The 27,811-nt window shown below is 35.7% G+C and overlaps 3 protein-coding genes across 3 annotated transcripts in view; 1 reads left to right on the plus strand and 2 right to left on the minus strand.

Annotated features, from left to right (window-relative positions):
• The window catches only part of LOC132757748 (acyl-CoA dehydrogenase family member 10-like), a 55,042-nt gene extending 42,459 nt beyond the window's left edge, over positions 1 to 12,583 (plus strand). The window contains exon 22 of the mRNA XM_060749134.1: positions 12,279 to 12,583. Coding sequence (XP_060605117.1) covers positions 12,279 to 12,425 — 147 coding nt within the window. The 3' untranslated portion in view covers positions 12,426 to 12,583. The remainder of the gene's footprint in view (positions 1 to 12,278) is intronic.
• Positions 12,584 to 21,919: 9,336 nt separating this feature from the next.
• LOC132757755 (uncharacterized) lies at positions 21,920 to 22,720 on the minus strand. The gene has a single exon (XM_060749141.1). The coding sequence runs from the start codon at positions 22,718 to 22,720 to the stop codon at positions 21,920 to 21,922; it is 801 nt and encodes a 266-aa protein (XP_060605124.1).
• A 575-nt stretch (positions 22,721 to 23,295) lies between these two features.
• Positions 23,296 to 24,348, minus strand: LOC132757752 (uncharacterized). The gene has a single exon (XM_060749139.1). The coding sequence runs from the start codon at positions 24,289 to 24,291 to the stop codon at positions 23,305 to 23,307; it is 987 nt and encodes a 328-aa protein (XP_060605122.1). The 5' UTR covers positions 24,292 to 24,348; the 3' UTR covers positions 23,296 to 23,304.
• Between the last annotated feature and the right edge of the window lie 3,463 nt (positions 24,349 to 27,811).

Here is a 27,811-nt window from a genome sequence, read left to right on the forward strand (position 1 = left end):
ATGGGCAAACGGGCGGGCGTAAACAATTTCTTCTGTGCGCAACTCCTCCTACATTTTTCAAAGGATTTTGACCAAACTTTCACAGAAGCTTTGTCATCAAGTGACCTGGCGCATATTGTCGGGGTTTTGTGATTGGATGATATTTGACCTAATTATGGCCCTTTGTTTTTTTCCTTATAAAGAATATATAGTGAATAATTTCTTCTGTGCCCAACTGTTCCTACATTTCTCAATGGATTTTGACCAAACTTTCACAGAGGCTTTGTACTCAAGTGCCCTGGAGCATATTGTCGGGGTTTTGTGATTGGATAATATTTGACCTAATTATGGCCCTTTGTTTTTTTTTCCCAATATAGGATATATAGTGAAAAATTTTCTGTGGGCAACTCCTCCTACATTTCTCAACGGAATTTGACCAAACTTTCACAGAGGCTTTGTCATCAAGTGCCTTGGGGCATATTGTCAGGGTTTTGTGATTGTATAATATTTGACCTAATTATGGCCCTTTGTTTTTTTTTCCTTATACAGATTATATAGTGAAAAATTTTTACCATGCGCAACTTCTCCTACATTTCTCAACAGATTTTGACCAAACTTTCACAGAAGCTTTGTTATCAAGTACCCTGGCGAACATTATCTGGGTTCTGTGATTGGATAATACTTGACTTAATTATGGCCCTTTGTTTTTTTTCCTTATACAGAATATATAGTGAAAAAATTCTTCTGTGCTGAACTCCTACATTTCTCAACAGATTTTGTTCAAACTTTCACAGTAGCTTTGTCATCCAGTGCCCTGGCGCATGTTGTCCAGGTTTTGTGATTGAATAATTTTTTTGTTTAATTATGGCCCTTTGTTTTTTATGCCCCCGCCATGTAATGGCCGGGGCATATAGTGTTACCCTGTTCCGTCCTTCCGTCATTCCGTCCTTCCGTCATTCTGTCATTCCGTCATCATCAGTTTCCGTTCATTATCTTAGTAACGGTTGCACACATTCAACTCAAATTTGACATGTGGATATGTCATGAGAAAATACAGGTCCAAGTTGGAATTTGGTCATGGTTCGATGATTTTTTGCAGAGTTATGCCCCTTTTACTTTGAAAATAATATGAAATTTTTAGTTTCCGTTCATTATCTCCCCAACGTAACAACACATTCAACTCAAACTTGACATATGGATATGTCAGGAGAAAATACAGGTCAAGTTCGAATTTGGTCATGGTTCAATGATTTTTGGCAGAGTTATGCCCCTTTTACTTTGAAAATAATATGAAATTTTCAGTTTCCGTTCATTATCTCCCCAACGGTACAACACATTCAACTCAAACTTGACATATTGATATGTCATGAGAAAATACAGGCCAAGTTTGAATTTGGTCATGGTTCGATGATTTTTGGCAGAGTTATGCCCCTTTTACTTTGAAAATTATAGGAAATTTTCAGTTTCTGTTTATTATCACCCCAACAGTACAACACATTCAACTCAAATTTAACATATGGATATGTTTTTGGAATGCCCAGGCCAAGTTTGAATTTGGTCATGGTTCAATCATTTTTGGCAGAGTTATGCCCCTTTCACTTTGAAAATAATATGAAATTTACAGTTTCTGTTCATTATCTCCCCAACGGTACAACACATTCAACTCAAATTTGACATATGGATATGTTTTTGGAATGCCCAGGCCAAGTTTGAATTTGGTCATGGTTCAATGGTTTTTGGCAGAGTAATGCCCCTTTCACTTTGAAAATAATATGAAATTTTCAGTTTCTGTTCATTATCTACCCAACAGTGTTACATACCGTAAAATTCCTAATAAACGCCCCTCCCCTAATAAAGGCCCCCCCAAGGCCTTTTTATAAGGAAAACTATCTCCTCTTCAGTGCTGAACTCATAATTAAAGCCATATTTTTATTCAAATCATTCAGAATCCATAGTTTTTTTATAGTAAACACAAATATGAATAATATGAACTTCAAAACCTTAACACTTTTTAATGTTATTACCAACACTTGCTAACACTAAATGTTTTTACAGTGATTTTTGGATTTAGGCAGGTACGTATATTAACTATTTACTATGATGAAGTGACTAACTTTTCAGCTTTCATTTATATTTTAAAGGTCTTGAAATACCTTTGATGCTTTGGCTAAAATAGGTCGTGAATTTAATTTTGCACCACAAAAATTTACCATTTTGCTTCAAATTCCATGCCACAAAAACAATAGAACAGATGATAAGGGAGTGTTAAAAGTACCTTCACAACATATTTTAATTTATTTGAAACCGATTTGTGCAAGTTTAGTCAGTTTTCTTCAAGTGGTTTAAGCCTGATGACTCTGCAGATTTTATACGTGTTCACTCGTTTCAAACAAACTTTCCGCCATTTTGTAAATCTCATTCATCCAGAGTGGAATATTTCCAACCCGATTTACGCCATTGAAAGCGTGATCTAGTAAATATTTACATACATAACAAAGAAATAAGACTAGTGAACCTGTCATTATTTCTTGAGTATTTTGTGCAGATGCCCATAAATTAGCGCTTAATAAACATATTTTTTCATGAACTGAAATTGTTGCCTTCCGCCATCGATTAATTTTTTTCGTAGCATGTGCGCATGCGCATAAATGGCACGACATCAATCACGGTCTAAAATCTAGTTGGGGATACCGTTAATATACGTACCTGATTTAGGATAAACTGTGTTGTAATAATAGCCCCCCTTTTGGAAAATGTTAAGCCCCCAGGGGCATTAAATAGGAATTTTAGGGTATTCAACTCAAATTTGACATATGGATATGTCAAAGGAATGGGCAGGTCAAGTTGGAATTTGGTCATGGTTCAATGATTTTTTGGCAGAGTTATGTCCCTTTCACTTTGAAAATAATGTAGATACATCTTAGGAATAAGCAGTTTAAGTTTGAATTTGGTCGTGGTTCAATGATTTTGGACAAACTTATCTTTCTTGAATGTTTTGAACTTTCATTTTCAGCACTCATACTTTTGTGGAAATGTATGTAACCATTATTTTGGCTACAAATATGAAATATGCTATTTTCAAAAGATTGAGACTGAATAATTTCAGTGCCTTGAACATTGTATGAAAATGGTTTGTGTTAACATTGAAAAGTTTTAAGGGCTTTGAACTTAAAATGAAAACAATAATTTGTGCAAAATAAATTGCAACTAAATATTATAACTTCTGAAATTTTGGCTGCATGCGGGGGCATCCGTGGCATGATGACACATTTCTAGTTTTCCTCATACAAATTATAATTATAGTGAATACTTCCTCTGTGGCAATTCCTCCTACATTATTCATGTTTTACATTGCACATAGTTCAGGGCTCATCAGGAAGGGCGATTCAGGCGAAAACTTCGCCGTGTATATACAACAACAACAACATTTATTTAGCAATTAAGCATTACAATGCTTTTAGCCATAATAAAAATTTGACATAAGGTGACAAATGACACGAGAAATCATTAGCAATCAAATATTTTCTGCATAGAGAAGCTTACACAATAAATAAACTAGTTATACCCCCACAAACGAAGTTTAGGGGGGGTATATAGGAGTCAGCTTGTCGGTCGGTCGGTCGGTTGGTCGGTCGGTCCGTCCGTCGGTCGGTCCACATCATGGTTTCCGGACGATAACTAGAGTTTGGAATGAGGTATTGTAATCAAACTTGGTATATAGCAACCTTATGTGAAAACTCCGGTTGGTATTGCATTTGGACCCCCTGGGGTCAAGGTCAAGGTCATCGTTACTAAAAATAGAAAAATGGTTTCCGGACATTAACTACAGTTAGGAATGAGATATTGTTATCAAACTTGGTGTATAGCAAGCTTATATGAATACCTGGGTTGGTATTGCATTTGGACCCCCTGGGGTCAAGGTCAAGGTCACCATTACTAAAAATAGAAAAATGGTTTCCGTACAATAACTAGAGTTAGGAATGAGATATTGTTATCAAATTTGGCGTATAGAAAGCTTATATGAAGACCTGGATTGGTATTGAATTTGGACCCCCTGGGGTCAAGGTCACCGTTACTAAAAATAGAAAAATGGTTTCCGTACAATAACTAGAGTTAGGAATGAGATATTGTTATCAAACTTGGTGTACAGCAGGCTTACATTAAGACCTGGCTTGGTATTACATTTGGACCCCCTGGGGTCAAGGTCAAGGTCACCGTAACTAAAAATAGAAAAATGGTTTCCGGACAATAACTAGAGTTAGGAATGAGATATTGTTATCAAACTTGGTGTACAGCAGGCTTACATTAAGACCTGGCTTGGTATTGCATTTGGACCCCCTGGGGTCAAGGTCACCGTTATTTAATGGTTTCCGGACAATAACTAAAGTTAGGAATGAGATATTGTTATCAAACTTGGTGTATAGCAAGCTTATATGAAGACCTTGTTGGTTGGTATTGCATTTGGACCCCCTAGGGTCAAGGTCTTTGTTACAGTGTTACTAAAAATAGAAAAATGGTTTTTGGATAATAACTAGAGTTAGAAATGAGATATTGTATTCAAACTTTGTGAAAAGCAAGCTTATTTAGAGACCCCAGTTGGGATTACAATTAATTGAAATATTTCTTTGTACACAGTTGATAGTTTGTGTTCAAATTTTTCTTCAGACTACTTATTTTTCAAAAAGTCAAAGTTGCTGGTGGGGGTATTAATCACCTTCAGTGATAGGTCTAGTTTGACATAGGTAAATTTAAATCGATACCAATATAATAATTATCAAATTTCTAAACTATTCCTTAATTTATTTGAAAAAAATATATTTTTTGATAAGTTTAACAATTGTCTTTCATTATCTGTGAACATCAGTCTATCGAATTTATTAAGAGTTGGCCACCTACAAAAATATGGTTTGAAGTGTTTTTTCCTTATTTCTCGATATATTGGGCAGACAAGAAGAAAATGATACTCATCTTCAATTATATTATCTTGGTTGCAAAATTTACATATTCTATTAATTCGTTCTATATTAAGATATCTACCTCTTTCTATTTCTAAATTATGCGAAGTATAATAATCTAAATCTACTTAAGGCAATCCAAAATTTCCTTTCACTTATTGAATTTAAATATGTTTCAAAGTTAAAAGATTGTTTAAACCTACAGTAAGTAAGTAAACGTTGTGAATTGTTTATGTTTGCATACCAAGCTTGATAATAATTATCTAATATCCTTTGTTATGCCCCCCTTCGAAGAAGAGGGGGTATATTGTTTTGCTAATGTTGGTCTGTATGTCTGTCGGTCCGTCGGTCTGTCCGTCAGTAGACCACATGGTTTCCGCTGATTATCTTGAAAAGTATTTATCACAAAGTCTTCATATTTCACATAGTGATTGGTCATAACTAGTAGATGACCCCTATTGATTTTGGGTTCACTAGGTCAAAGGTCAAGGTCACAGGGGCCTTAAATGTCAAAATGGTTTCCGCTGATTATCTTGAAAAGTATTAATCACAAAATTGTCATACTTCACATAGTGATTGATCATAACTAGTAGATGACCCCTATTGATTTTGGGGTCACTAGGTCAAAGGTCAAGGTCACAGGAGCCTTAAATGTCAAAATGGTTTCCGCTGATTATCTTGAAAAGTATTCATCACAAAGTCGTCATATTTCACATAGTGATTGGTCATAACTAGTAGATGACCCCTATTGATTTTGGGGTCACAAGGTCAAGGTCACAGGGGCCTTAAATGTCAGAATGGTTTCTGCTTGTTATCTTAAAAGTATTGATTATAAAGTCGTCATATTTCATATAATAATTGGTCATAACTAGTAGATGACCCCTATTGATTTTGGGGTCACTAGGTCAAAGGTCAAGGTCACAGGAGCCTTAAATGTCAAAATGGTTTCTGCTGATTATCTTGGAAAGTATTCATCACAAAGTCTTTATATTTCACATAGTGATTGGTCAGAACTAGTGTATGACCCCTATTGATTTTGGGGTCACTAGGCCAAAGGTCAAGGTCACAGGGGTCTTAAATGTCATAATGGTTTCAACTGATTATCTTTAAAACTATTCATCCCAAAGTCTTCATGTTTCACATATTGATTAGTTATAACTAGTAGATGACCCCTATTGATTTTGGGGTCACTAGGTCAAAGGTCAAGGTCACAGGGGCCTTGAATGGTTATTATTATCTTGAAAAGTATTGATCACAAAGTCCCCATCTTTCACATATAGATTGATCATAACTAGTATATGACCCCTATAGATTTTGGGGTCACTAGGTCAAAGGTCAAGGTCACAGGGGCATTGAATGGTAATATGATTTCCGCTTATTATCTTGGTTACTATTTATCACAAAGTCCTCATATTTCACATATTGATTGGTCATAACTAATAGATTATCCCTATTGATTTTGGGGTCATTAGGTCAAAGGTCAAGGTCACAGGGGCCTTGAATGGTTCTATGATTTCTGGCTATTATCATGGTCACTATTTATCACAGTCTATAGATAGGTCATAACTATTAGATGACCCCTATTGATTTTAGGATCACTATGTTAAAAATAAATGTCACAGGGGCCTTAAAAGTCTGAATGGTTTCCGCTGATTTATCATGAAAAGTATTCATCACAAAGTCTACATATTTCACATACTGATTGGTCATAACTAGTACATGACCCCTTTTTTAGATAATTTAAATAAGGCCATCCTAGACAGGGCAGAGCTGGCTATCCCGGCATCCAGAGCCAGGTCAAGGGGGCGCAAAACTGTCCCGTGGTGGAATGATGAATGTAAACAAGTGGTACAGGAAAGAAACAAGATTGCATTTGAGAAAAATGCTATGCCACCGCATTAATACAACACTAAATAGTAGTGTAGGAACAGATTTTTTTTTTTGTTTCTATTCAATTTTGTAGATTGTCATAATGCATAGATCCCTGACCTATCTAATTCTTATCAGATTAGTGGTTAAATCTGTTGTTAACTCAATAAAAGATCAGAGTAGGAATATATCAATGCACTCAAGTCTAGTGAATTTGGTGGTGAAGGTCATATTTCAAACAGCCTAAATTTCATGACTACATCAAAGGACAACACAGTAAGACACTTTGTCAAAATCTAGGTCAGCTGATATCAAAGTTCACTTTACATCTTAATCTGTGCACATGGTTCAAATTTCATAGCTGTACATCAAAGGACAAGAAAGTAGGTCACATCATCAAAATCTAGGTCACCTGATATCAAAATTCAATTTTACAACTAAAACTGTGCACATGGTCAAAATTTCATTGCTGTACATCAAAGGACAAGAAAGTAGGTCACTGTCCCCTTGGGCAAGGCAAAATTTTGGACCCAAGGGTTTAATTCAAAACAATCTTGATACAGGTCCACCAAAACATTTCAAGTCAAATATCTAAGCTGTAGCTTTCTCCCATTCAGAAAACATTTGTTTTATTTTCTGTTTTTACTATGTGTACATAATGAGAATCACTGCCCCCGGGCACGGCCAATTTTAACACCAGGGGAAAAATTTGAACAACTTTGGTAGAGGACCTATAGATGATATATATAATATAGCAAACATCAAAGCTCTATGCCTTGTACCTTCAGACAAAAATATTTTTCATTTTTTTACTATATGTACATAATGAAAGTTAATGACCCCCGGGCTATAATTTGAACAATCTTGGTAAAGGTTCACTTCGCAAAGTCTCATACCATATATTTAACCTCTAGCCTTTGTCAATTCAGAGAAGAGGATTTTTCAATTCTGAGAAGAGGATTTTTCAAGTTTTAACTTTATACATATAAGGAAAACTATCGCCTCTGGGGCAGTGCAATTTTAACACTAGGGGCATAATTAAAACAACTTTAGTAAAGGACCAATAGATAATACTATATACCAAATATCAAAGCTCTAAGCCTTGTACCTTAAGAAAAGAACTTGAAGAAGATTTTTTAATTTTTTACTATATGTACATAGTGAAAATCAATGACCAGTGGGGATGGGGCCAATTTTGACCCCAGGGCTATAATTTTTACAATCCTGCTAGAGGTTCACTACATAATGTTTCATGCAAAATATCTTAACTCTAGCCTTTGTAAATCTAGAGAAGATGATTTTTTTAAGTTTTTACTATATACATATAAGGAAAACCTATGGCCCCTGGGGCGGGGCTAATTTTGACACTAGAGGCAAAATTTGAAAACTTTGGTAGAGTACCTATAGATGATATCATTTAACAAATATCAAAGCTCTAAGCTTGTACCTTCAGACAATAAGATTTTTTTTTTATTTACTATATGTATATATTGAAAATCAATGACCCCCGGGGCGGGGGCAATTTTGACCCCAGGGCTAAAATTTGAACAATCTTGCTAGAAGTTCACTTCACAATGTTTTCATGCCAAATATCTAACCTCTAGCATTTGTCAATTGCTAGAAGAAATTGTTTTAAAGTTTTTACTATAAGTTTTTACTATATACATTTTAGGAAAACCAATGACCTCCGGGGCGGGGCCGATTTTGATCCCAGGCCTATAATTTGAACAATCTGGGTAGAGGTCTACCAGACAATGCCTTATGCAAAATATCTAAGCTCTAGGCTTTTGAGTCTTTACAAGAAGGTATTTTAAGTTTTTACTATATGTACATATAGTGAAAATCAAAGACCCCCGGGGCGGGGCAGATTTTGACCCTAGGGCTATAATTTGAACAATCTTGGTAAGGGTCTACCAGACAATGCCTTATGCAAAATATCTAAGCTCTAGGCCTTTTGGGTCTTTACAAGAAGGTATTTTAAGTTTTTACTATATCTATATATAGTGAAAATCAATGACCCCCCGGGCGGGGCCGATTTTGACCCCAGGGCTATAATTTGAACAATCTTGGTAGAGGTCTACCAGACAATGCCTTATGCAAAATATCTAAGCTCTAGGCCTTTTGGGTCTTTACAAGAAGATTTTTTTAATTTATTCTTATAATTCCTTTTGGTTGCCATGGCAACCAGATTTCTGCATGGAATGAAATTCTTTGAACAACTTTGGAAGCGCTTCACCCAAGGATCAATCCTGCCAAGTTTGGTTGAAATTGGACTAGTGGTTTTTCACAAGAAGATTTTTTAAGTTCACTATATAATCTATATAACACACACACACACAAACAAACAAACAAACAAACACACACACGCACACACACACAGGTGAATCGCTATATGCCACCGCATCGCAGATGCTGCGGTGGATGCCACCGCATCGCAGATGCTGCGGTGGCATAAAAAAGCAATGAATAATCTTAAAAAACATCCAAGCCCTGGTAATCTTGACAACTTAAATAGTGCTGAATTTAATAGCAAAAAGGTCATATTGGAAGCAAAAAAACAAAATTGGGCAGAATTCTGTGAGAATGTGTCCATAACTAGGTGTAGTGCAAAAGTATTTTGGCAAAAAATTTACAGTATTAATGGTATAGCTTCCAAACCTGTACCACTATTAAAAATAAATAAGAAAATAGCTAAAACTCCCCTTGAAAAGGCTCAATTTTTAGTAAGTCACTACAAAAAGGTCTCTAGCAACTCAAACATGTCACCCGAAACCCTGAACTACCAGGCTGAGTTCGAGTCTAAACACAAAGATAGTGTTTATGAGCCGGGGGAAAATAATACACCTTTAAATTTACCATTTACACTTTCGGAACTTAAGACATGTATAAATAACAGGCGTGATTCTGCTGCGGGGCGTGATGTGCTCTCTTATCAGATGTTCAAGCACCTGCCTGACAGTGTGCTTGAGATCTGGTTGGGTCTATACAACAGGGTGTGGAGTGAGGGCATCTATCCTGATGCCTGGAAGGAGGCATGTGTCATACCATTGCACAAAAATGGCAAAGATAAAAATGACCCAAAATCTTATAGACCGATTAGCCTTACCTCCCACTCAGGGAAATTGCTTGAGGGGATGGTTAAGGCCCGTTTAGAACATTTATTAGATACCAAAAATATAATAAACCCCTTCCAATCTGGCTTCAGGAAGGGAAGGAGCACTTTGGACCAGCTCGCAAGATTGCAACACGACGTGATCGCAGCCAAAAATAGGTCACGGTCAGTGCTAGCAATATTTTTAGACCTTACAGCAGCTTTTGACTTCTTTTGGCACTTTGGCGTTCTATATAAATTAAAAGAATATGGTGTGACGGGTGCCTGCTTTCAGTACATCAGATCCTTTCTACAGGGCAGGAAAATTTCAGTAAAAGTAGATGGGGTTTTCTCAGACAAAGAACCCCTGGAAAGGGGTACCCCCAGGGGTCCATTCTATCCCCGTTGCTTTTTTCCATTATAATCAACGGGTTACCGGAAGCCCTCTCTGGTTCTGGTATGGTCATAAGCCAGTTTGCCGATGACTCCGGCGCCTGGAAAACAGGGTCCAACTTGGTAAAACTAGCAAAGGATGCACAGGCTGGTATGGACTCACTATGGGGTTGGGCCAAAAATTGGGGATTCAAAATTTCTGAAACAAAAACATTAGGGGTTATATTTGGCAATCAAAAACAGCACACTTTGAACGTTACTTTAGGTGGCACACCAATAAATTTTGTAAAAGTTACTAGATTTTTACGCATACTTTTAGATAGAAAATTAACATTTGAGGAACATATCTCAGATTTGGTTACCTGAGGTGACGTAAAGACTTAAATGTTATGCGTATGCTAAGAGGCACAGATTTTGGAACTGATAAAAACAGCCTCTTGCTACTGTATAAGTCTGAGGCAGGCCTCAAACATGTCACTGAGTCTATTTCACTCTCCCCCACAGAAGTTGATTCTATTATTAGGAAACATATAATGTCTAAATGGCAAAATTCCATTAATTCACAAGATAATAATATTAAACATGTTAAAAATACAGTTGGGTTAACTCGCCCTATAAACTATTCCTCTGATCGCAGAGTGGATATAATTATTACCAGACTAAGAGTTGGTACCACCCTATTACCAGGCAGTGTTGGTCAACATATTAAGAATATAGATTCCAAATGTCCCCAATGTAGAGTGAAATTTGACTCATATCACCTGCTTTTTGATTGCTGTCAATTCATGGTTAACAGGAATACCATGATTGACAGCTTTCAAAAAGCAGGTCTTGGCTTTACCTACCAAAATGTGTTAAATCCCCCTTAATCTAAAAATAAAGTAATATTTTCAGCTCTAGAAAAATTTCTTTTAGACTGTAAATTAACAGACCAAATCTAATAACAAAAATAATTATAATAGGCGACCTGGATCATATTTTGGTGGTAAAACTTCAATATCAAAATAAACTACTTAAATAGCCTTACTACAGTTACATATTAATTAAAAAAACCAGTGTGGGCTGGGACCCAGTTTGCATACTTTAGTCCCAGTACACCGGTTTAAACATACCTTTAATTAATTGCTATAAACCAGTTATATTTATAATTACATAAATATAATAGAGATTAAATGATAAAATCCAATATTTCTCCTTAATAGCCTATAATTATTGCCACAAGAAATCATTCAAAACAACTTTAAAGGTGAAATTTCACCTAAATAAAACATCCCTTCAATTATTATCTTAATAATGTAAGAATATAAACATAAGATAATAGTTAACAGACATATATACTGGATTTAACACAGAAAATTCCAACAAATTTCACTGAATATTAAGAAATTTACAGTAAATCTCCTAAGACACATTAATAAAATTGAAATTACCATACATCTACAGACATATTGTAATATTATTAAAGCTGCACGCCTCCAGATGAGCCAAAATATTTCAAGAAAATCAATATTGAAATAGAATGCACTAAACTTTCAAGACAGGTAAAATATATAAGACCCACTTAATATTTTACATGTTATGTGCGGTTAAACACCAATTTTTCAGTATTTTATCACCATATTTCTACTGCATATTTAACTAACGCAGCAAAGGGCTGCTTTTGCATATTTTGACCACTTTTTGGTAATTTTCGTGGATTGTAAGTGCCGATTGCAATATGTAAATTACTTTATTTGTTCGCCCTCATTATTTAACTTTTAGATACATTTCCAATTTTTTATAGAAATTAACATGAATCTGAAGGCGTGTTGCTTTAATATGGTTAATAGAACATTTAAAACAGTATTTTCATGAATTGATTCATTTTTTCTTCTTCATTTCTTATGAAGCAAAAATATTAACACCTGTAATAATACAATATCAATGAGAATACATTAAAAATTATCGGAAAAATCAACCTTAGATGAACACATAAATGTCATATTTTACAGAGTCACGGAGGGGCTGGTTTGAACTATGACTGTCCGTTGCCGTATTTTTTTGCTGCGGCCAGGACACTACGACTAGCAGACGGCCCTGATGAGGTTCACAGACGGACAGTTGCTGCCAGAGAATACAGAAAACATGCCAAACTGTGATATTTAAAATACCTAATTGTTGATAATATTCAAAAACATTTAAAATACCGGTAGAAGAAATAAGTTAAATTTACAGTAGAATGTGGTGACAAAAAAAAGTGTTTAATATGAGAATGTTGTTATGTTGAATGCATTAAAATAAATGTTATGAATTATGACTGTTTATGAGTTTTAATTCTGGTGGAGAAAGAAGATTGATTTTTATCATCCTTTATCAAGGTTGCTATTATTACAAAGTATGCCTGTTGCTAAAGCGACAGGGTTCTAAATTTTCCACATGGCAAAGCTATGCTATGAACAACTTTTCCTTGACTTTTGACCTATTGAGTTCATGTAAATATGCCCTTGAAAAAAAGATTTTGATATTTTATCATTTCTAGTGTCCTTGACCTTACATAATTATATGACCCAGAATTATCTTGTGACCTTAGTGCAGTAACAGGTTAACTCCTATTAAGTTTAATAGGAGTTAAACCATTACTGCACTAAAGTGAGGACTGAGCGATGCTCAGTTTTATGATGGTGAACATCTGTGTTGGAATCTCTCAATACAGGATGATTAAATAGTCTGTACACACATTTACATCTGACCTTTGTGTGTAACCTTGACTTTAACAAACAATAGTGAGCATTTGTAACAAGTTATCATGATAAAAGACATCAATGCATGTAGATTTAAAGAGTGAATTAACTCTTTATCTAAAAGCCAGGATTTCTGCATGTGACACTCATAGGAACTCTGGAACGGGTCACTGCAGATTGCGGCTCACGTTTCCTATCTTGTAACGGCTTTAAAAAAATGTTTCTCCTATATCTAAATAACATTTCGTATTATCCGGGTGTACGATCTGTTAGAATATAATATTAATTTAACACGATCTGTTACTTTAAAATTTTGCCAATTCTGATGGTTTCAATGTACCATAAATTTGACTCATTTTTAAACTAGGAGATAATATTAATTTGACATTATGTTTTTAAAGACTACTCACTTGGATAATATGAAGTTATGTACGAAATGTACAGCCTGCACAGGTTTTGATTTATGCGTTTCAATATGCCGTTTCATTCAGAGTTCCTATGTGTCACACTCTGTCTCATAAAGTCACCATGTGAACATTTGTACTAAAATCCTTCAATGCATGAGGAAGCTATATTACATATCATTAAATTAAAGTGACCATGACCTTGATTTAATTGACTGACTGTTACACTCAAGTTCATGATGGTGAATATTTGTGATATACTCTCTCACACTCTGGTGAACATTAATAATAACACAATAACAACAAATTGTAAAACATTTTTATTTCTTTTTCAATATATAAAAGGTTCAAAACGATGTCTTTTATGCAATAAAATTATATAAAATCATAGTTTATAAACTATTTGCAGAACAAACAAGAGGAAACTTTACAATTTACATAAATATGCAACAAATACATGTATATAACCTAGGTAATGTGTTATAAACACAGTATAAATATACTTAGTATAAATATAAAATAAATATACTTTGTCTGAGTGTTACACGAGATGCACAGTTTATACATTGTTTTACATTTTGGATCTAAACCACTATTTGCAGAAAATTGAGTCTGTTTTTCTGGGGTTTTTTTTGCCACAATTAACACATTTTTGGGTTAAGTCACCTAACTGCCTTTCTGGATAACTACCGGGTAACCAGTAATTACCAATTACTCCACAAGTGTTTAACTACTCATCCTACATGATTCATGAATTAAGTGATGAAAGAAAAATGACTATTAGAATAAATGCCGGAGATCAAACCATCAACCCCTAGATAACCAATCAGATGCTCTCTCTATAGAGCTTCATTAAGTCATGTGACTTCTTGATTGATCGTGTACGTTCAGTGGATCGGTGTCAAATGATGTCTCACTGGGTTGGTTTAACAATGTACTTAAAATGTCAGTAAATCCACACAGACAATTATCCCAGGCTGAACAGATAGAGAAAATCTTCTTAAAGAAGGTATATAAGTGGTTAAGTTAGCTGCACGGAAATATTTTTTGCGAATTTCACATGTCTGGAATTTTAAATTCGCTTTCTGACACGCAGGAATATCCACTTATACAGTACATGATTCTTGAAGTACAGAACTACAAACCCGTTCCCTGACAAATATGAGATGACAGGATTTTTTTCCCTGTTTAAGAGTTGATTAAAAGATGTTATTTATATGTGGAAGTGACCAATAAATCTCCTTGAATTACTATTTTCACAGAAAACAAAACACAAAATAACAAAAAAAGACAAATAAAGGAAGACATCTAAATAACTAACACTGATTTTGAGCACTATCAGATGAGAGGAATGTAAAAAAAAAACAACAACAGAAAACAATGTAAAATGGTTTAGAAAAAAACAACAATGGTTTTAATACAAAATCAAGGTATCTGTTGCATCAAAGAGCAAATACATTGTACATATTTCTATGGTAATGGACAATATATGGCATGTGTGTAATTTCTGGAAGAAGAGCATGTGGTATGCATTAAGCTTTTAACCTTGTGCAACAGGAAGTGACTAGCCTTTGCCACCAGTATAGAGCAAGACCAGCCTTGCACTTCTTTGCAGTCTACCAACAGGCTATATACCGTTGGCAGCTCAATTTTTGTATTTTGATATTGAAATCCCTCAAAGTGAATTGGTCTATAATTTAAAACTAATACGTATATAGTTAGTATTTTGTATCAGACATGACAACAAACCACAAAAAAAAAACATTATGAGCGGCGTCACGACAAAACCAACATAGTGCGTTTGCAACCAGCATGGATCCAGATCAGCCTGCGCATCTGCGCAGTCTGATCAGAATCCATGCTGTTTGCTATCAGTTTCTCTACTTGTAATAGAGTTGGTAAGCGAACAGCATGGATCCTGATCAGACTGCGTGCATGGATCCATGCTGGTCGCAAACGCACTATGTTGGTTTTTGTCGTGATGCCGCTCATATATGGATGTTGTTGACAAGAATGAGAAACTAGTACATAATCTTATATTATTTATACATGTACTAAGTTAGCAGAAAATAAATTGTTCTAGATCAGCAAAATATTGTTGTTTATTGTATAAATTTAATTGTCATACTAAATCACTGAAAACTTTTATCAACATTTTTTTTCAAGCAATTTTTATGAAAATATCCAAATGATACATTTCTACATTTTTTATCAATATTTAAAATATTTTTATCAATATTTGAAAATGTGCCTATCATAGACCAATCCACTTTAAACTTTGAATGGACTGTCACCTATTCAAAGCTGGGCAAATCCATAACGCAAAATTTAGCAGGTATGGGGTTAAACGGGTAAGTAAACAACTTCACTTCGAAAATAAAATCTACATCAGCAAAAAAAAATAGTCCAAAAGCTGTCGTTCTGATTAAAGTAAAATATGGTATTGAGTAACAAAAATATATTTATTGAAAATAGAGCCTCAACTGTATATTGGACCTAGCTGTAAGTGGAAACAGTAATCCAATATGTTTATAAAAACTGGGGTTTGTTTTAGTAAAGAGTACTCTACATGATTACAATAAGTGATATGTAAACGACCTTAATAAATAAATAACTCACTAAATTGCTATAGGACTATAATATAAATGAATACTGCTACATGAATTAAATAATGAATGCGTGAAATACTAGATGGCTTATCATAGAATTATAACACAAAATGATTATGTTTTAACCATTTAAGTGCTGGAACCGAAAGCGCTAATTTTTGCCACCAGTATAGAGCCAGGCCATCCTGCACGTCCGTGCAGTCTGACCAGGCTCTATACTGTTGGCTGACAAACTTTAAATTGATATCCCTAAAATTGATAATGGACAGTCCCAAAATTGGAAGTGGGACAAAGCCATTTAAAATATTCAGCATGTTAAGGGTTAAAATGTTGTATGGTGCAAACACAAGGCGTAAAAACAGTCCAACCCTTAACCTGCTGGGTCCATTAGTGATTAACCTTTACCATCCAGTATAGAGCCAAGTCAAACTACACAGTGGTGCAGTATGACCAGGGTATATACTGTTGATAGCCTAATTTTTGTATATTCACACTGAAATCCCTTACATTTTTGAATGGACTGTTCCAAAAAGACTTGGTCTGGAATTAAGAATATCTTGGGATTTCTGGGGTACAAAATTTTTTTTACCATTACAGCTTCGAAAAGCGCAATATATTGACAAATCTATAATGACCGGTGCACTTTTGACTAATCTATTGTGACCAGAAGTGTACTGTGAAACTATAACAGTAAAAGTTTGTTTGTACCAAGGGATAACCTTGGAAAAAACCCTTATTTTGCTGAGATCCAAATAACATCTATTTTAAGCAAGTAAAATCCATTTTGCAAATCAGCAGGTAAAAGGTTAAACATAATTAAATATATGTAATAAAGTAAAAATCAATATTTTAGCATAAATTATCCTTACGGTTTTTTACTTTAACCCTTTACCACATATATACGCGAAACAACGCACTTTCGACCCCCCCCCCCTTTTTAAGGCCTCAAATAGTGAAAAAATGTCCTATTTGGACCCCAAACATAAGTTTTCGTTTGAGAAATGTTGCTTAAAAAATTGAGCACTTTTTCGGCGCCACCCCCCATCCAAAAGATACATCAGGGGGTTGCCAGAAGGGGGATGTGCCCCCTTCTGTTAGGGGGGTTTGAAGGGGGGCAGAGTCCCCCTCATCGCCAAGAAAATTTTGGACTTGTGAGAGGGTAAAAATGACCCCAGGTCGATCATAATGTAACGTTTAACCAACGCTGAAAAGCCTTTGACTCTATCTCAATCCCTTGAACAGTTGCAGCACTTTGAAATAAATTTTGATGGAAAAAATCGAGGCAAAATAGTGATTTTTGGCAATTTTGAGATGTCCCCTCATTGCCATGTTAACAGGAAATTAAAGACTGAGCATGTAGTTACAAAGGCAATGGTCCAGTCAACATTTGTGCCAAGTTTGATTAGTATTGAAGCATTTTTCATAGTTTCATAGCAGTTTGAACTTGTAACAGGAGGCTTTTCAGTGAAAACGGCCATTTTTCACAATATGCTCATGGGGGAAAGGGTTAAATTCAATTTTAAAACACAATTTTATCACATCATTTTAAACGAGAAGTTCTACAGCTCCAACAAAATCAATTCACTACACAGAAGGCACAAAAATGTAGGCCACTTGCATCAAAAAGCACTCAAGAAAAAAGAAAAAGATTTTAAATAATTCTATTATGATTTTCCTATAAAGTTTAATCATGATTTTCATTAAAAGTTCTTTTTAATTTGACAAACAAGTCAAAACCGTTACCATAGTGATAATATATTGTAAAACAATCTCTAGAATACAACTATTGATAATATTCTTATCAATGAAATACTAGATTTTATCAGTGAGGTATAATATATATCACACACATAGTGAAAACTTTTACTGAGCTACATCCACATAAAATATGATTTTCTTTCATTTCTTACTGATATTGAATATACAAATGTATCTTTCTTCGAAGTATTTTTAGGTATTTCACTTACACTATGTAAGAAATATTTGATATTTCACTTGAACTATACTTCTATGAAATATTTGAAATTTCATAGACAAGACATCATCCATATTTTCACTCCAAATGATGAATAACCCAATTTATGCACTTTTCATTACAACATATAACCATATAGATGAAAAGAGTAACACAGGAAATGACTATATTAGATGCACAAGATAAAATGAAACTTAAGTTTATAAATGAGATTTAAATCACATACCTAGGAATGGACAGACAAAAGGGTGATCACAAATTATTTGGACCTTAGTGGCCGGACAAGAAACCATCACAATTTGACATTTGCCTTTTGCAGCCTAGAAAATGTCTCAGACTATGATTTACATTTTAAGAATAAAAAACACATGTTAAAATTAAATTTGTTTATTTTAATGATTCCTTTAATATCTTATGTGGCGTTAATACTGGCAACAGAGATGGACTGCCCAAAGAATTTTACTCAGTCCAGGGGAGACAACTGACTGCCTCCTATACAAGGTAAAATGGCCAAGTCAGTGACCTAGGTTGAAACCTAGTGTCGCATCCCCACAGTTAATGCACACACCCTGAAGAGGACGGTTGCGGCTGGGCAGCCTGGATTACTACTAACTCCGAACAGACGGTCCCGGACGTAGCCCTGCCCTAGGCCTCCCCTCCATACCTGGAGGTGGAGGGGGGTGCCCCCGTTACTCGGGAGTGCACCCCAACAAAATACATTAAAACCATGCCTGCATGCTTTAAAGCAAGTCAGGCTAGGAGAAAGAGCCAGGCTGTTAAACCCGAAACCACCCTTGTTTGTCTCCCCGGCCGCCCCCTACAAATTGGCCCCCTCTGTGCCTTGCAATTACACAACTTATTACATGTAACAAAAGCAATCAAATGTTCGTCATTACAGCAATAAGCAGCTTATCGTTTATAAACAGCATATGTTCAGATTAATATTTCCAAATTTGTAGGCAAACATTATGTAGTTTGGATCACTGAAACTTTGTGTTTTTGTTTTTTGCACCAAGCTGACATGGAAACTATGACTGGTCCCTCGCAAGTTAGCACTGTGACCTGAAAGTATAGAGAAAAAGCAGCAGCAGCAAAGATTTTTTTTTTTTTTTATAGTATATGACAAGTCATGGCATTAAGGGGTTGGGAGGGTGGGTTTTTCGACTCGGTAAGCAGTGTGGCAATAACCCGGATGAAATATGTTTATTACCTCCCTTGAGACAGGATAAACTCCGTACCGTACCTTATTACCGGGCGGTAATAAATCAAGTACTCGGACTTTGATGTGTTTAAATAAGATTATCGAATATAAAATTCTTGCTAATCTCTCTTAAATCACATACCTCGGAATGGACAGACAAAGGGTGATCACAAATTATTTGGACCTTAGTGGCCGGACAAAAAACCATCACAATTTGACATTTGCCTTTTGCAGCCTAGAAAATGTCTCAGACTATGATTTACATTTTAAGAATAAAAAACACATGTTAAAATTAAATTTGTTTATTTTAATGATTCCTTTAATATCTTATGTGGCGTTAATACTGGCAACAGAGGTGGACTGCCCAAAGAATTTTACTCAGTCCAGGGGAGACAACTGACTGCCTCCTATACAAGGTAAAATGGCCAAGTCAGTGACCTAGGTTGAAACCTAGTGTCGCATCCCAACAGTTAATGCACACACCCTGAAGAGGACGGTTGCGGCTGGGCAGCCTGGATTACTACTAACTCCGAACAGACGGTCCCGGACGTAGCCCTGCCCTAGGCCTCCCCTCCATACCTGGAGGTGGAGGGGGGTGCCCCCGTTACTCGGGAGTGCACCCCAACAAAATACATTAAAACCATGCCTGCATGCTTTAAAGCAAGTCAGGCTAGGAGAAAGAGCCAGGCTGTTAAACCCGAAACCACCCTTGTTTGTCTCCCCGGCCGCCACAGAATACTTTATGTATTCCCCCATGATAAAATTCTTACTACAATTAAACCTGAGAGCAACGTAACTACGTTTTGAATAACAACACAAATAAACAACTTATAAGAATACAAAGGGTCTCGTAACTGTGTGTGACCCAATATTTCACATTGTTATTGTCCAATTTAATTAGCATTGTGTTTAGGGTAAAAACTTTCGTCGGTGGTTACAAACATTTCTAGAGCCAACTTCCAGTTTTTTAGAAGGATGTCATTGCCAAAATTTGAAAGGTGGGTACCATCTGTGTGGAAGAGACTGACTTCTTTAGCGTGAATATAACAGTCATTGTTTATATATTTGCCACCATTTGACAAAATGAATGCTTTAACAGCTGCATTGACTCGATTCCTTTTCTTTTCAATCAGTTTACCTGCGCCTAAAGGTGCATAATGCCAGTAACGTCTCTGGAGGATAGAGGACCAGATAATGATGGCACCTGTAAAAAGGGCTTGATATCTCAATAGAGATTCTTTTATTTGCTCTATTATGTCTTTACCCGTGATACCTTCTACTGTTAGGTCATTTGAACCGCAATGTAGCATGATAAAATCTGGTCTTTCGGTTACATTGAAGTCGATCTCATGTTTCCTTGAGTCCATTATTGTATGTAGTTCAGCCAGCTTCAATCCCCTTTTTCCCAGCCACTGAACAGAAATATTACGATGGGTGAATCCGAGTTGAAGATCTTTTGATGCAGCCGATTTTGCCCAATGCACTATTGAGGAGCCCATTATCCAGATGTGTTTTTGACCTGAAATTAACTTTGGGATGGTTAGGGATTGAACTAATTGATAGCAATACTGGTTAGTTAAGCTGTTAAACGAATATATCTAGTGTAGGCACTGGATTTCCAGCGGCCCATAGACTTAAGCTGTTCGTCTGAGACACCCTGACTTGCAAAATATGTTGCCCCTCCAATACGAAAGCTATGTGACCTGATGAACATTGGGGCATTAATAAACTGCAATGTTTTGCGTAAAACTGATGTAAACTGATACCTGGTAAGGCTTTTAGCATTAAAGTAACAAAAAGGTGGTTATTGCTGGAGTGTGTACGATTTTTAAGATATATTTGCATGTTGCTCACTGGGCAGTATAATCCACCTGTGGCACGTATACTTATGGTTGTTGACAATCCATATTGGTCTGTTTTTGACCATCTGATGCATAATTGCATAGTATTATCCGAGATGTGGACATCGTTAACAAGCAATAGTCTTTGACCTGAATAATTTGAACTTGGAGTGGTAAATTCTCCTACCGTTAACAGGCCAAAAAATGCAACAGAAAAGGCTGCACTAAAAAGGGCTTGTTCGTACTTGTTAGTACATACATGTTTTAAGGATGCAATAAGGCTTTCTAGCAAAGGGAGAGTAATTGGAGCCCGCAAGTCTTGGGCTGGACCCCCTTGAATGCGGCGTAAACCTTCTAATGACTTAACGACTAAAAATGAGGTGGTTGTATCAGACAAGCCACGTATTTTGTGAAAATGACCAATGCCTGATATATAAGTAGCCACAGATGATGCAGCAAGGCCGTTGTATGAGCAATATGCAATAAACAGTAGGAGATGCTCTAAAGGGATGGGCCAAGATTGTGGCAGGCCATAACTGAGCCGAAAGTATGCAAGCTTTCCGGCAACCGGAAGCATATGTCTTGTGGGTTGAAGCTGCTAAAGAATTAAAATAAAGATTCTGAGCTGTGTTTATTAAATGGTCCATAGAAGTGATGAAATCTTTGTTGGCTGCATGTCTGCATAGGGTGCTGCCCGTCTGAACTTCCCCCACTGTGAACGAGAAAGGGAATCAGCTATTATATTTTGACTAGAAGGAATATAGGTTGCTTTTACAGAAATATTATGTGTGAGCATAACCATGACTAGATGTCTTACAAGGTTCATGACTCTTTCAGATTTGCAAGTTTGTGTCTTTACTATCTGAACTACTGCTTGGTTATCTATATATGGAACAAAACTTTCTTGTTACTGAACACCTTGGCCCATGTAACAATAGCTGCTACTACCGGGAACAACTCGAGGAGCGTCATGTCTTTAGTAAGACCTTCTTCCACCCAGTGTAATGGCCAAACCCCCTGAGACCAATGACCTGCAAAGTAGATGCCATAGCCCCCAAGAGGACCCCCTGCACTATCTGTGTACAGCTGTAGATCAATGTTAGACAGCCAGCAAGGGTCAGTTATTAATGTTATGCCGTTGTATGCAGCCAGAAATTGTAACCACAGCTGTAGATCTTTTTTCATTTGACCAGATACCCTTATCTTATGATATGGCTTTTTAATACCAATGGTGGAATTTATAAACCTCCTGCAAAATGCACGGCCTGGTGCAATGACTCTGCAAGCAAAATTGAGTGAACCTATCAGAGATTGCATGACTTTCAAAGTAACCTTTTTAGTATTAAGGATTTGTGTTATTTTGCTCTTTAATTCCACAAGTTTTTCTTCTGGTAAGCGCATTACCATTTTAACTGTGTCAAATTCAATGCCTAGGAAAACAATGGAAGTAGTTGGGTGACATGTTTTATCAAGTGCAACTGGGATACCAAATTTTTGGCAAGTATCTTTAAAGGACTGCAGTGTGTGACCATGCTTACAGCTTAAAGCTGGCTCCCCAAAAAGGAAATCGTCAAGGTAGTGTTGAATATTAGGGTTATTACTGTTTTCAACTACAGCCCAGTGTACAAAAGTGGCGAACTTTTCCCAGATAGCACAGCTGATGGATGCACCAAATGGTAGCATCTTATCATAAAAATAGTAAGTGACAGGTCCACTTAGTGACCTCACTTGGACCTTGAAACCTAGTAAGTCAAAATCTTTTGGGGAAATTGGTAACAAACGGAAGACCGACTTAACGTCTGATTTACTAAGGGGGCAACCTTCACCTAAGGAAAAAAAACATGTTTGCGGCCTGATCGATTGTTGAATAAGATACTGAACAGTACTTTTCATCTATGTAACTATTAATAGATTCATCTTTAGGATAAGACAAATGGTGTATCAAGCGGAAATCTCCCCCTTTTTTGGGGACTAGACCAACAGGAGAAATTTGCATGGTGGTAAATGGCATTGACAGAAAAGGTCCCGCTACCCTGCCAGCCTTTATTTCTTTGATTATTTTACTTTGAAGTATTGCAGGTAACTGTTTTGCACTAAGCAAGTTGGGCGAGTCTCTGAAATAACGAGGGCCCTCATAATGTAATGGGAAACCATTCATTAACCCATATTTAAGTTCCCCAGCACTGTTGTCTGGGTACAGATTTAAAGATGATAGTAACTTTGTAATGTTAAGGGGCGTTTGGCCTTTTTGGTACAGTAATCGTTCCTTACTGCTGCTGACTAGAGCGGCATACTGTTCTGCGATGATTACCTCCACAGAGCTGGCATGCATGCTTGTACCTACAATTTGTAAAGCGACAATGACGACCAGTATTGAAAAAATTACAAGTAAGTGATGACGGGCTTACATTATTATGGGACTTACTAGGTACAAATTTTTGTTGAGTGCTAGAATTAGTGGATGTGTTCAACCTTACAGGATATTGTGTTGCTGGAGAGCCTGAAACATATAGAAGCCATAACTCTACATTAATGACACCCCAGTGATTGGAAGGATTTGACGCTTGCAAGTGGCGAAACTGATCATCGTATTGCCACCAAGTAGGTGACCTAGTAGATGCCAAGCGAATATCCCGCAGATATTTCAGAAGTTCTTGGGCCCTCATTGGAAATCGTTCTAAAAAAATGCTGGTATACATGATAAAGGCCGAAGTCCACTGATCAATTGACAATTTTGAACTCTCCTGCTCATGGGGCTTCACAAAAAATCTTCCTTCCCTAAACTGGACTTCGCCAGCAGGTCCGGATTCTGAGATTTCATTTAACTGGCGTTGTGATTTCAGTAAGATCCCCAAGTCTAAAAATTCACTTGCCCAGATTTTTTCTTTTATCTTTTGGGGGACACAACTACCTAAAGAGATAAAAACACTTGGATGGGTTATATCTGGATGTGGGATGACAGTGGGAGGGGTTACAATTTGAAACGTAGGGGGTGGGGTTGAAGTTGGTGAGTTAGCTGGGGGAGAAAACTGAGGGTGAGTTATGTCCGGATGTGGTATGACAGTGGGAGGGGAAATTAAATCGTCGAATGGACTTATACCTAGTTGTGGGGGTGGTGGAAAATGCACAGCGGGTTCTCGATTTTGCCTCTGAGCAGTCTGATGCCTGCTGTCCACTTCATTCAACTGATTCCGCGCTCTTTTCCTGCCTCCAGTTGCCGTATCGGCATTTCTCTTTCCTTTTCCTCGCGGCATGATTCTTTTAAACTTGTAACAACCGATTTTTTCGACTCGGTAAGCGGTGTGGCAATAACCCGGATGAACTCAAACTCCTCACAGCGGTTACGTCACGCTTTGCTACTTGCTTTTGTTACTGTACAGATCAGGGGAAGTTACCGATGCGAGGAGTTTGGGATGAACTATGTTTATTACCTCCCTTGAGACAGGATAAACTCCGTACCGTACCTTATTACCGGGCGGTAATAAATCAAGTACTCGGACTTTGATGTGTTTAAATAAGATTATCGAATATAAAATTCTTGCTAATCTCTCATAATTCATATCTTCACTCCTAAAAATGAATGATCCAATATGAAAACATTAAAACCATACAAATGAATAAAGAGTAAGATGAACATATTTGAGGCACATAAAATAAAATGCCATATTGCACAGAAACTTTTTGCTGTCTTTGTTCGAATGATTCTACTGATATGATATACAGTGCAACCTCTACAGAGTGACCCTCTTTACAGCAATAACTTGTTTACAGCATAGGGACCCTCTTTACAGCAATAACTTGTTTACATCAGAGTGACTCTCTGTACAGCAATAACTTGTTTACAGCAGAGCGACCCTCTCCAGAACAACTGTTTCACTTCTACTTTGAGAGTGAGACTTCTCAATTAAAATTTACCTTTATCTAGCAACACCTTTCACTAAATAACCAAAACTTTTGTCTCTCGAAGGGTGTTGCTCTGCAAAGGTGGTATGTACTATTATTATGCTGGTATGTCTAGAGTAATTATAATAATTATCAAATTATCTCCTAATTATATCCTACTCTACAGCAAAAATGTTTATCTCATTCCTCCATGCTTTTTTGGTTAACTTAATACAGTACTTAACCATCTGGCAAATGTAAACACCCTATGTTTGGTCGCTTAATTCACACTCAGTTCTAAAAAATTTACATATTGAACCTTTAAAAACCCAAATAAATTTTTTCCTAAAGCCAACTAATTGCACCAGAAGGGCTAAATCCAGATATTTTTATTTTTAGATATGATATCTGACAGCTCGTCATAAAATCCAATATCATGAGATAATAAAACACTTTTAGTCGACAGAAAACTAACAAACAAAAAAATGACAGAAAGCTAGTCTTGCACTTTAACTTGGATATACAATTAACAAAAAAACACAACTACAAATTTTTACCCTGCTTCCTTTACAGCCAATGATTTTTTTTTAAAAGTTGTAAACCAGTCTCTAGATTACTCTCTGTCATTGGCTCACTTAAAAATATGTGCTTAAAATCAACCAATCAAATGGCAGAGCAGCAGACTGGTTTACAATTTCAATATTTCAAAAGGTAGGATCAAATGAGCAGTTTCTTTATGACTATACATAAGTAATTCTAACTAAAGGTATGAAAATATAGTCATTTGAAATAGCATTGCTGATAAAAAATATCTACATTTTCAAGGCACAAAAATACTTGATGTTACATGAATAAATACTGTTAACTAGTATTCTTGGGGTATATGTACTGGTACACACTGTGCGAGTAAATACATTTATGTTTCAAACATAGTAATAAATGATTGATTCCAAAAATAAGTTGATTTTTTTCCCAACTTAAATTAATCATTTATGATTCTGGTTCCTGAACTAAGCAATACTAATGTCATAATTATGAGGAAATATGGTCATAACTGATGTAAAGTTCAATCCCATGATCCCTGTTCTGAGTAGAAACCATGATTATGTTCCTGATATTTATTATAAATGGGCAAAACACTTTCTTTTACATGCAAAACATATTTCATTCTGTATTCTTTTACTGAAAACAATACCTTCTTAAACTGAGCAGAATGTCTTTTTAATAAAATGTTGAAATTCAGGAAAGGTAAAAATCATAATCTTGTGCTTCCTACTCGCCCCCCTGCCCCCCCCCCCCCCCACCTTACAAAGGCTAAAGCTAAGCAATTACAGAATTATTCAAACAAATTAATGGAATTCTAAGCATTGTGTTTTTGGCACTTGTGAAAAGTTGCTGCCCCAATGTTATAATTAATCATATTAAAAACGAAGCAAAATCTGTCTTATTTTCTTGCATAAAATGACGCAAATTTTGTCACCCACTTACTTCAAGGAATGCAGATTTTGCTGCCATTTCTTAGATTTTTTCAATTAATTCATAACTTGAATATGCAAACAAAATACTTCTAAAACCACAACAAAGAATATCTTTCATGTGATCAAAATGAAAGTACATCTCTTAAATTAGTGAATCAATCAAATCTTTGAGGAAAAAAATCTTTGTACATAATCTGACCAAACAAACAAGTAATATTGGGTGAAAACACATTTTTGATCACTCTAATGCAATTATGAAAATAAAAATAATTTGTTTATCAAATACCATTTGAAACACAAATTTAACAGTTAACAAAAAAATTAAAATAAAATCAACATTTTCAAACAGCCAAACTGTTCATGACCATAAAAATTTCACTCTGTATCAACACAATGAATTTCAACATACAGTCAAACATGTGTTTAAAGACCAACTCTGAGTAAAAATCTCCCTGTAAAGAGCACTCTGATAATCCTATATTGATCAACAAAAAACTAAAGTAACCTCCAAATAAAGTCCACTTGTATATAAATGCCATGTTCGGTTTCTACTGTGGATGACCATTGCTCACAGGTTTAACTGTATTACCAATATATTACATAAACCAATCTGAATCCCCATATTTCACAGCCATTATCAAATTAAACATAATTTTCTTCTTACCAGTTGTTTTAGTTCAATTTCATTATGCTCTCAGTCCATACCAAAGAACCCAAAATACTTTGCAACAAAATGTTCTCTAAACCTTTTTACAGTTTCATTTGAATTATATTACTCATTAATCCTTTCTTTTGTTTCCATACTTAACAAACAGTTTTACAGGTTTTTTTTGATAAATAATATAGCATTTCAAATGCATCTCAAACTACAATGTATATTTTTATTAATAAATACAGTTTCCCTGATTTACAATTAACTTTTTTTCAGAGAATCATCCTCCTGTTGTTTCCAAAATCTATGTTGTTTCAAAAATCTGTTTTACGTTGTTTTACAACTAATTCAACATTAGCATAATATTGTTTCCTGAATGTGTAAGTCTTCATATTGCTTCCAATATATTTGTTAAGTTCCCATTTAAAAGGTTCTTTACTAGTGTTGTTTGTAACACATCAAACAACTATCAGATATTGTTTCTTACATATATAACAAAATTATTGTTTCTGAAAAAATCTTGTTCTTTCACGTGTTCTTTTCAAACAATTTTAACGATACTAACATCTTATTCAAGCAACATTCCCCCGTTGTTTCCAACATATTCATTAACAATATTCCTGATTCTATGTTAACATACAATGCCCTTACATTGTATACAACATAATTATGTAACAATGGCCTATCATTGTTTACAATGGCCTTACATTGTTCACAATGGCCTAACATCATTTACTAAAGAATTAACAACGATGATCAAAC

This window comes from Ruditapes philippinarum, unplaced genomic scaffold (genome assembly GCF_026571515.1).
Source record: "Ruditapes philippinarum isolate M1 unplaced genomic scaffold, ASM2657151v2 ctg1015_1_1_1_1, whole genome shotgun sequence".
Taxonomy (NCBI): Eukaryota; Metazoa; Mollusca; class Bivalvia; order Venerida; family Veneridae; genus Ruditapes; species Ruditapes philippinarum.